This window comes from Helianthus annuus, chromosome 9 (assembly GCF_002127325.2).
Source record: "Helianthus annuus cultivar XRQ/B chromosome 9, HanXRQr2.0-SUNRISE, whole genome shotgun sequence".
NCBI lineage: Eukaryota > Viridiplantae > Streptophyta > Magnoliopsida > Asterales > Asteraceae > Helianthus > Helianthus annuus.
This window is the reverse complement of record NC_035441.2, coordinates 186,779,220-186,790,346: the sequence shown is the minus strand read 5'-3', so window position 1 is coordinate 186,790,346 and position 11,127 is coordinate 186,779,220. Positions and strand designations below refer to the sequence as shown.

At 36.7% G+C, this 11,127-nt stretch overlaps 1 protein-coding gene and 1 non-coding gene across 2 annotated transcripts; one reads left to right on the top strand and one right to left on the bottom strand.

Moving 5' to 3' along the window:
- Window positions 1–1,738: 1,738 nt before the first annotated feature.
- LOC110880190 (conserved oligomeric Golgi complex subunit 5) lies at window positions 1,739–8,060 on the top strand. The gene is made up of 3 exons (XM_022128773.2): window positions 1,739–2,907; window positions 5,778–6,251; window positions 6,783–8,060. Exons 1-3 carry the CDS (start codon window positions 1,825–1,827, stop codon window positions 7,716–7,718), a joined length of 2,493 nt encoding a protein of 830 aa, XP_021984465.1. The 5' UTR covers window positions 1,739–1,824; the 3' UTR covers window positions 7,719–8,060.
- Window positions 8,061–10,384: 2,324 nt separating this feature from the next.
- On the bottom strand, window positions 10,385–10,457 carry TRNAA-AGC. Its single transcript has one exon. It is a non-coding gene; the product is annotated as a tRNA-Ala (tRNA).
- Window positions 10,458–11,127: the final 670 nt, after the last annotated feature.

Here is an 11,127-nt window from a genome sequence, read left to right as displayed (position 1 = left end):
ACAAGTTCGGTTCGGTTTCAGTTATATCGGTTAACCAAAGCTTCGTAACCATAACCATAACCGATTGAGCGGTTATAAAAAGTTTCATAACCATAACCATTGGTTATATTGGTTATCAGTTATCAGTGGTTCGGTTATGTCGGTTATCGATTATGGTGGTTAATTTGCTCACCCCTATGCAATTGATTGATGATATTAGAAATAGGAAATATGTAAATATTCATTGAATAGTTCCTTAAGGGTAAAATAGTCATTTAATAAGAGTTTTTAATGAAAAGGAGAAATATGTAATATATATGAGTTAGGAAGGGAAAATATGTAATTGTTTTTTTAGAGTTAATTGCCTGGATGGTCCCTGTGGTTTCACATTTTTTCACGTTTAGTCCCCACCTTTTGGAAATAGCAGGTATGCTCCATATGGTTTGTCATTTTGTTACTCGGATAGTCCCCTGAGTAGATGTCAGTTAGTTTGAAAATAACAGGTATGCTCCCTATGTTTTGTCATTTTGTTACTCGGATAGTCCCCTGAGTAAATGTATGGGGACTATCCGAGTAACAAAATGACAAACCATAGATTATACCTGCTATTTCAAAAGGTGATGACTAAACGTGAAAAAAACGTGAAACCATAGGGACCATCCGAGCAATTAACTCTTTTTTTGAGTTAATTGTCAAAATCGTCCCTGAGGTTTGGGCACATTTGCCATTTTCGTCCAAAATGACACTTTTGTACCAAAATGCCCCCAACGTTTGTAACTTTTTGCTATTTTCATACAAACCACTAACTTAGTTTATTTTTTCTGTTAAGTTGAGGATATTTGGATGAAACTGCCAAATATAAAATAGCAAAAAGTTAGTAGTTTGGATGAAAATGGCAAAAAGTTACAAACGTTGGGGACAATTTGGTAAAAAAGTGTCATTTTGGACGAAAATGACAAAGCTGCCCAAACCTCAGAGACGATTTTGGCAATTAACTCCTTTTTTTTTGTTTAGGGCAATACGTTATAAGGCAAGAGGAAGAAATATGTAAAAAAAAAAAAATTTCTTTTCTCGTCTTTCTCACTTTTTTTTCCCTCATAAAGTTAACTCAGGAACACAGAGATGATTTTATGATGAGTGAACTTCAAGTTTTGTCCTTTATCTTTAGGCCACTTTGCAAGTTTTGTCCTTTATGTTTAAATTTGACGAGTTTTGTCCTTTATGTTTAAAAATCAAGCACGTTTTTGTCCTTTATGCTTGATTTTTAAGGACAAAACGTGCTTGATTTTTTAAACATAAAGGACAAAACGTGTTTGAGTTTTAAACATAAAGGGTAAAACATACTTGATTTTTAAACATAAAGGACAAAACTCGTCAAATTTAAACATAAAGGACAAAACTAGCAAAATGGTCTAAGAGCATTCTCATCCAAACCACCAAAATCTGTGTGGGGTGTTTTTAAAATATAAGAAGTATAAAAAGTGGTTGTGTGTGGAGGAGAGAGAAAATGTTACTGTTCATCTGTATATTTGGGGGGACACTGTTCACCCCCTATACTTTTTTAATATATATTGAAAGTGGTTGTGAGTGGAGGAGAGAGAAAATGTAATATATATTGAAAATGAGAGAGAAAAAGTATTTGTTTTTAGTGGAAATATATTTGATATAGGAGTTGTTTTTTAGTGGAATGTATGTATATTTTTAGTGGATTGGATGTGAATGCTCTAAAGATAAAAGATAAAACTTGAAATTCACTCGATGATAGCATTGATCCGTAAAAAAAAAGAAAATTAAGTGGAACAAACAAAACCCTCTCCGGCGAAAACCTACAACTCACCGGAAAATATGGCATCTCCGGCGGTCCACCGTACATCCATACAGCGCGTATCCACATTCAAAGACCGAACCACCACCACCGCAACACCGTCGTCATCTACCGGTACATTCTCTTCCTTATCTCTCTTAGATTCCTTCGCATCCGATCCAATTTTCTCCAAATTCCTCTCCTCCGATTTCAACTCCACACAATTCTCCTCCGACGCACTCTCCTCCGGCACCGCCGCTGCTCGCGCGGAGAAGATCCAGGACGGCATCCGACTCCTCGAAAAACAGCTCCGGTCCGAAGTCCTCAACCGCCACGACGACCTTCTCGCGCAGTTATCCTCCGTCACGGACGCCGATTCGTCACTCGCATCCATCCGTTCCGCCGTTTCCACTCTCCAATCCTCCGTCCGTCGCATCAGATCTGAAATCGCCGATCCTAACCGTCAGATCCGGTCGAAAACGGTTCAACTTTCTAACCTACATTTCACCGTTGATCTGCTTCAATCGACGGTCAGAGTTCTTCGTCTGTCGAAGAAGCTTCGAGAGGTGATGGCGGAGCCTGATGTGCAGAAACTGGATCTGTCTAAAGCGGCTCAGTTGCATAGTGAGATATTGCGGTTGTGTAATGAGAATGATTTGTCTGGAATTGGTGTGATTGATGAGGAGTTGAAGTTAGTGTTTGAAGCAGGACAGAGGTTGAGATCAGAAGGAATGAAGGCGTTGGAACGAGGACTTGAAGGATTTAATCAGGCGGAGGTTGGGGCGGGATTGCAGGTGTTTTATAATTTAGGTGAGTTGAGGTCGACGGTTGACGGTTTGATTAATAAGTATAAGAGTCAGGGTGTGAAGAGTGTGAGTGTTGCGCTGGATATGAAGGCGATATCTGGTGGCGGTGGTGGTTTTGGTGGTCCTGGTGGGATACAGAGAAGTGGTACGCCGCAGATTGGGAGTGGGGGGAAGGCGAAGGAGGCGTTGTGGCAGAGGATGGGTAGCTGTATGGATCAGTTGCATTCGGTTGTGGTTGCGATTTGGCATTTGCAGAGGGTGTTGTCGAAGAAAAGGGATCCGTTTACTCATGTTTTGTTGCTTGATGAGGTTATGCAGGTGAGTTGTTCATGTTGTTACTTTTGCTATTTGTTGATGCTAAAAGGATCTGTATGTTGATTTGGTATTATGTGTTTGTTTGTCGCTAGCTGTTTTTTTATTGAGTAGATCTTATGTACCCCAAGCATGAGGTTAGACGATCGTGCGTGACCGTGTTGTTTGACAATCATGATATTGATGTACCTCGCAAGAAAGCTTAGGTTTTAGGTTGTATTTATTTGTTTGATTGCCGCTAGCAGTTTTTTTGATGAATAGATCCTATATACCCCAAGCATGAGGTTAGAACTTAGAAGATTGTGCGTCACCTTGACGTTTAACTTTGACAATCATGTTCTTGATATACCTGGACAGAAAGCTTATGCCTCCTGCATCATGAAAATAAATGTTGATGAATCTTCTTCAAATAAAAGGGTGTTTGGATGTATAGTTCTGGAAGTGATTATGTGACGTTCAGTAATCAGAACCAAGTCATTTGTAGTAGATAAAGGCCTGCTGGACACAGTGTTTGGATATGCTTTACTTTAGATGGTGTTGAGTTTATGGTACGAATAATGGTATGCAAATGTATTTTTTATAATTCTTTATGTTACTCATGGTCTCGTAATGGTATTCCATCCGTAAATAATCTGCCGTTCATAAGTATAACCATAGTTGTCAATAGCGGCTATAGCGACCGCTATAGCGCGCTATGTAGCGAGGCGACCAAGTGTCGCTATCTGGGTCATAGCGACCAATAGCGTGAATAGCGACAGTTAGGTTTTTGTTTTTTTTTTTATGTAAATAGCAATTAGATATAGCTATAAAATAGCTGGATTTATAGGTTTTCGTTAAATATACATGTAAAATAGCATATATACCAAGGTATTTTGATATAATATACATATAAAAATTTTCAAAAATCTTTTTCTAGTGTATTGCTATTTATAAAATAGCGGTTGCTATTTGTCGCTATTCGCTATGTAGCATATAGGTCCCTTGTCGCTATTCGCTATTAACAACTATGAGTATTAACTGTATAAGTAGGTTATGCTAACTTTAATCACTTTCAAAAGTTCATCCAAACACCCAAAGCTAATTTTCTACCATCTAGGAATGTGGGTTTTGGTTAAGTGTTATATTAGTAATTGCTTTTGTTGAAACATTTTTATTAGAGGTATCATGGAGAGAAACCTATCCCTTAGGCCATATCCCTCGTTAATCTAGCCTCTATTAATTAACTATATATTAATTTATAACATTTTGTTGCATTATTAGTTGTAATTTTAGCAAAAATGGTTGTACCCACTTGATTTTTTCTCTTTAATTTTTATTTTGTCTTTAATTATTATTTTACTTTTAACCCAAATACTTTAATAATTTTACAACTTAATCACAACATCATTGGTTGTAACATGTGCTTAAGTGGTTGTACCTTAGTCAAATATAGGTTGTAAGTTGTGCTTAACTAGTTGTACCTTAATTAAATAATAATGGTTTCATTACCTTACCAAATTCAATATGTTTTGTATGCATGTAATGGTTGTAAATTGTGCTTAAGTGGTTGTACCCTAATCAAATAATGGTTTCATTATCTTACCATATTCAATCAGTTTGATCCATTCAAAGTTGTTTTGTTTTATTTGTAAATTACTATTATTTATAATAATCTAATTAATTTAGCAAAAATCTTGTATAAATATAATTTGCAACATATTGATGCAATGGTTGTTGTAATGTATGCATTGTGGTTTGTATAGTGGTAATGATATATATTATATATAGATTACGATGAACCTGTCAAACGGGAAAAAATAGACGCGGGTTCATCGTAACGCGCGAGTCCTAAATCAACTTAGTTATTTTATTCTATGTTTTATGTTTCGGTTTAATTTCTTCGCATTAACACCGCAACTTCAGTGTCGGTGGTCGCTGATAGTAGTGTGGCATTAGTGCTCGCCCCCGCCGCAACGCGGGGGGTGTTTAATACTAGTTGTGGATCATTTTTAATCTTCAATCTGGAATGCAATATGCTCAATCTGATGCAAAACAATTTATTTAAGGAGTATATTGTTTTAAGCCTAATGAAGTAATTTAAGGTGGTATATTTCTAATCTAGCATATGCGCTGAAATGCTATTGATCCAAGCAGTTTGCTAGACATAGAATTCTATTTTAATCATCTCATTTGGTATCATTGTTTTTCGGTACTTCCACTTTGTGTATTGCTTTTAAGAACAATGTCTACACACCATTGTTGTGAGATTAGAAAATGGAGAGATTTCAAACAAAAAGAACTTAGATTTCTTCATGGTCTTGTTTTCTTATGAGAAAAGGAAGGAACCAGAGTAAAGTCTTGTCCAATTTTCTTTTTTAAAATTCATGTGGGAAATTTTCAAGAAATAGGAACCTCGATGGCTATATAAGCTGTTTATTATTTTGATGACAAAGCTACCCTTGACTTGAAATGTTTGCTGAAATCATTTACGCAAGAAGGGTATATGTTTACTTTTTTTAGTTTCTTTTTATGTTCCTCTCTAACTCAAGAGCATGAAAATTGAAATATAACACTTCTTTTCTTTTCTTTCTAACTCGAAAAACACTAAAAAATATTTTACTTTTTTTTTTTCATTTATAGTTGATACACTTTTCTCTCTCACTAAACTCAAGAAGAGTGTTGATGCATCATTGCATATACTTGATCCTCGCTTAATCAATTATGCTCTAGGTGTTCGATTGACTGCCTATGCGCTTATTTGATTGCTGTTTGGACTACTTTTAGTCTCTTTATGGACCTGTGATGGAATATATGCCATTCGCTTTCTAGTGTATACCTTTACCATATAGACATTTGTTATCGATGCATCTAAACATTCTGTTCTTCTTTCGTTATAGGACGGTGACCCTCTCTTAACTGCTCGTGTTTGGGAGGCAATTGTCAAATCATTTGCAAACCAAATGAAATCTACTTTCACCGCATCAAGCTTTGTTAAAGAGATTTTCACCATCGGCTATCCAAAACTCTTGTCCATGATTGAAAATCTTGTTGAAAGAATTTCACGTGACACAGACGTTAAAGGGGTTTTACCTGCTATAACAGTAGAAGGTAGAGATCAAATGGTTGGTGCCATTGAAGTGTTTCAGACAGCTTTCTTGGCTCTATGTTTGAGTCGGCTATCTGATCTTGTTAACAGTGTATTCCCCATGTCAAACCGAGGTAGTGTTCCCTCTAAAGAACACGTCTCCAGAATTATATCGCGCATTCAAGAAGAGATTGAAGCTGTTCAGTTAGATGCACGCTTGACCCTTCTTGTCCTGCGTGAGATCTCCAAAGTCCTGCTTTTGCTAGCTCAACGAGCTGAGTATCAGGTAATTTTAATGTTTATTGGTGGAATATTAATAGAGTAAAATGTCATTTTCGTCCTTGAGGTTTGACCATTTTTGCGACTTTTGTGCAAAGGTTTGTTTTTCCGCATCTAGATCCAAAAGGTTTGAAATTTTGCCATTTTTATTTGGCTCGTTAACTCCATCCATTTTTCTCTATTAAATCAGGGGTATTTTCGTCTTTTCTGTTAACTTAAAGGCAATTTGGTCTTTTTCACTCTATGTACAAGCATTTAGCATAATGTACAAGTATTTAAAATACCAAATCACTCTTTAAGTTAACAAAAAAGACGAAAATACCCCTGACTTAGCGAAGAAAAATGGATGGAGTTAACGAGCCGGATGAAAATGGCAGGATTCTAAACCTTTTGGATCCAAATGCGGAAGAACAAACCTTTGGACGAAAGTCACAAAACTGGTCAAACCCCAGGGACGAAAATGGCATTTTACTCTTTATTTTATGATGTTTGTAAGTTGTAACAGTTAATTAATCATAATCGCACCTTTTGGTTGTAGATATCCACAGGCCCTGAAGCCCGCCAAATATCGGGCCCTGCAACTCCCGCCCAAGTGAAAAACTTCACCCTCTGCCAGCATTTACAAGACATTCATGGAAGCATATCCGCCATGACAAAAGGATTACCGCCAATCGCCTCAGACATCTTATCCCAATCACTCAACACTATATATGAAGTCGCCTGTGATTCCGTCACATCCTTATTCCAATCCATGCTCGACCATCTCGAGTCATGCATTCTCGAAATCCACAACCAAAATTTCGGCGCAACCGACAACAACTCGTCATCTTACATGGAAGAATTACAAAAACACATTTCTCATTTTCGTACCGAGTTTTTATCAAAACTATTACCTTCATCAGCCAAAGTCATCTCAATCGGGACTGAAACCATCTGTACCCGGCTCGTCAGAAGCATGGCTTCTCGGGTTCTAATATTCTTTATCCGACACGCATCTCTAGTACGGCCTTTATCCGAATCAGGCAAGCTCAGAATGGCCCGAGACATGGCTGAGCTGGAACTAGCCGTGGGTCAGAACTTATTCCCAGTTGAACAACTTGGTGCACCGTATCGGGCTCTTAGAGCATTCAGACCCGTTATATTCCTTGAAACGTCACAACTTAACGGTTCACCGCTTCTTCAAGACTTGCCACCGAGTGTCATACTTCATCATCTTTACTCTCGAGCTCCCGACGAGTTGCAGTCCCCAATGCAGAGGAATAAACTTAGCCCGTTACAGTACTCGCTGTGGCTCGATTCACAGGGTGAGGACCAGATCTGGAAAGGTATAAAAGCGACTCTTGATGATTATGCTGTTCAGGTGAAGGCAAGAGGTGATAAGGAATTTAGTCCTGTTTATCCTCTCATGTTTAGTCTTGGGTCTTCTATAACCGAAAATAATGTTGTTTCTAGGAAATCCAATACAATAAACTAAGATATGGGGTTTATAGTGTTTTCTTTTATTAATTTTGTGAGAGAAAAAAAACTTATTCGGACAAATTAAGGTGTTATTGGTACGAGGTTTTCATTTATCATTGTTGACGTTCTTTTCTTCTGGCCGTCGAAATCTGCAACTACGTAGGCGCTTGAGCTGCCTAATCCGTCTTTTGGGAGGAGGTCGCGTGCATCGGCTACCTCGATGACTAGTTAAAATTCAAAGAAGAAACAGCAGCTGCTGCCATGTCAGCAAGAGACAGCTGAATCTTCGTTAAAATTGGCAGACACAAGGGCTGCTCGTTTGAGGGAAAGAGTAGAAGAGTTGACTAGTCAACTTGAAGAACTGGATACACGAAGAAGCTTAATTAACGGGAAAAGGCCTAGATACATATGCTGGCCTTGGCTATGGCTCGGTTTGGACCCAATAGGCCCCCCCGCCAGCTGGACACACACGAACATACTTCAAATGAAATGGAACTTTCAGAGCCTCTTCTCTGATTAGTGATAACCTTCATGTTTCTGGTCAGTTTTTTTTTTTTTTTTTTTTTTTTTTTTTTTTTTTTTTTTTGAATTTATACACTAAAAGTTATAGTTTTGTTGTCAATTTATCGTGCAGCAATCCTTGAATATGTAATGTGTCTATAAACCTTATTTAAAGTGTGATCCAACTTTTTTTGAACATCATTAGTGGCTTTTATTATGTTTTCTCGTAACGGGAATGGACGGGCCAGTTGGACCGGAATCCGCCTACAAAATCGGTCTGGTTGACTACTCTTAAAGCGCTGTCATTCAGGACGGCTGGTTATCGGTTTTGAAGCCGACTGCTGGATTTCAAATTGTATTTATTTTTTTGTCCAATATCTCGTTTATGATTTATTTACTACTTCAGTCTCCATAATTTGTTTATTTCGGCTTCATAGTTTGTTTAACATTGTGTATTGAATTATTTATGACATCCGTGTTTTTTATATCGGTCCAAAAAATGGACTGGAAAGGCGACTGGTCCGGCTATGAAAATATTGTTATTGTCCATTGTTGTGAACAAAGAAGCAGAAGGCTATCCGCTATAGCCTCAAATCATTAAGATGGCTTCAAGTGGTTCAGGAATTTGGGCGTTTGGGTGTGAACCGCCTTTTGCGGGCAGGTTTAAGGCCTTTTACTGGAAGGTTATGCGGCTTATTACCTTTCTTATTCTTCGATTTGTGCCAATGTAAGATCAATTACAACGCGCTGGCCTATTGTTGACTTCATCGAGCTTTGCTTGTGTTGTCAATGCGGTTTCTCACTAACAGACACCGAGTATTCTTAAATGCCTTGAACGCTTAAGACAGTATCTTTTATGAAAATGTTTTTTACAAGGGTAAAACAGTAATTCAGCTTAAAAGCCTTGTTTAAAAGAACAAGAATGTAACAAGCTTACAGCAGCAAAACTTCATGTATGCTGTGACGAACTCTAGGCCTGGATCCATGTCAGGGTTCCCATTAACAAGAATTTGCTAGGTAGTTCTCCACCTGAAGGTGCAAGATATGTGATTTTCTTCCTGAAATGGTGAGTAAGCGAAAATTAAGCGTTTTGCGACGGTTTTAGGAGTTTTTTTTAACAAAAATGTTTATGGTAAACTGAATTCATACATTGGAATGTTGCTGCATTCAGAGGAAATAAATAGAGAAATGGTAAGCACTTGTAATAGATTTTCTTTTGTTAATATGTAAGTTTTCAATATATATGCAAAACGGATGGGTCATGTAACAAATCGAATTGTGTAGACTTTTTAAAGTGTCAAAACGGATTGTATCGGGTTGAGTTGACATGTTTTAAACACAAGTTATCTATATCTTAAACAAGAGAAGTTGAACGGTACAACTTTACTACTACTCCAGGTATTGTGTTTCAGTAAGTTGTCTCCATCTTTTTATCATTTCGTTTTCTTTTCTTTGTGATGATTCTTTTTCTTTTCCATTTTCAATTGTAACTTTTTATAATGCTTTTTTTTTTTGTTTTTGTTTTTGTTTTGTTCTGTCAAGAGCATTTACATAATGGTTGTCAAAGTTTTGTATACAAATTGTTTGGTCGAATTTCTTACGTGTAACGAAACAAAATGATACCAACAAATTTCTTTCGCATCACACGAGGTACTAAGTTTACTTATAATCACATAAATCCGCACAACCAGCGTTTACAGAATGGGTCTCAAAGTTTGGTATACAAATTGTTTGGTCGAATTTCTTACGGACCAAAATGATACCGGTCAAATTTCCATTACATCACACGAGGTACTAAGTATACTTACTAATACACAAATCCGCACAACGAATGATGCCCGGCGCAAAGCACGGGCAACCTACTTCCCTAGTTTGATATATTAAAGTAGCTAAAATTGTTTAAAATACACATTCTTGCAAAGTTTATTAAAATAAATTATAAAATAAATTATTCATGTAAAAGCTCAACGTAATTTATAAAAAAATCCAATTAAAATAAATTATTCATGTTAACATTTTTTAACACACAAACGTAATTTATGAAAAAAAAATCCAACGGAAGTTTAGGAATTTTAGTATTTTAAAATTGAGTTTAAAGTTTTTTTTCTTTTTTGTATTTTTAAATCAGTTAAGTATGTAAGATTTATATTATTTGTAATTATTTTGAAAATAAAAAAAAGTTGGAGATGCGGGGTATCGATCCCCGTACCTCTCGCATGCTAAGCGAGCGCTCTACCATCTGAGCTACATCCCCGTTTGATTGGTAAGGCGACTTCATATTATTTGCTTGATAGATTTCTTTGCCCGTTGAACCGTTTCTATATGTAAAATTTCTTTTTAATTTTCGATAACATATGTTCATGCAAACAATCAGGATATACACATATCGACTGAATGTGGTTTTTTTTTTTATAATAATAAAAAACAAAGTTTTCTTCTTCTATGTCAAAATCATTCTTCTTATCAAATATTATCGTACTAGACTCCTGACAATTTGCATAACATTCGGGTGTCATTTGAACAATCACTAATGAATTTTGCTCTATACTTATAGGATTTAGCCCACATGACATACACAAGGAAGTTCAAACTAAGGCTGTTCATGAGTCGAGCCAAGCCAAGCTCGATCTCGGCTCGATTATAAACCGAGCTGGCTTGGCTCGGCTCGTTTTTGAAACCGAGCTGAAAATCTAAGCTCGGGCTCGGCTTGGTTTTAAACTGAGCTGGCTCGACTCGGCTTGGTTTGGCTCGATTTTATAAAAAAAAGCATTAATATATACCTTTTAAAATTCAGTAGCCTAAAATATTATTCAATACTTTAAAAGAATATATATTCAAAATAAGTTCAACCAAATACATTACAACCCAAAATCAAGTTGAACAACGCAAAATAAGTTTTAACTTCAATGAAATACAATATTAGT

Bases quoted from the DNA above. Each gene is read 5' to 3' on its own strand.
- LOC110880190 (XM_022128773.2), top strand. From the start codon at position 1,825: ATGGCATCTCCGGCGGTCCACCGTACATCCATACAGCGCGTATCCACA. The intron at 2,908-5,777 runs GTGAGTTGTTCA...CTTTCGTTATAG, and splicing joins TGCTTGATGAGGTTATGCAG to GACGGTGACCCTCTCTTAAC. The intron at 6,252-6,782 runs GTAATTTTAATG...TTTTGGTTGTAG, and splicing joins CTCAACGAGCTGAGTATCAG to ATATCCACAGGCCCTGAAGC.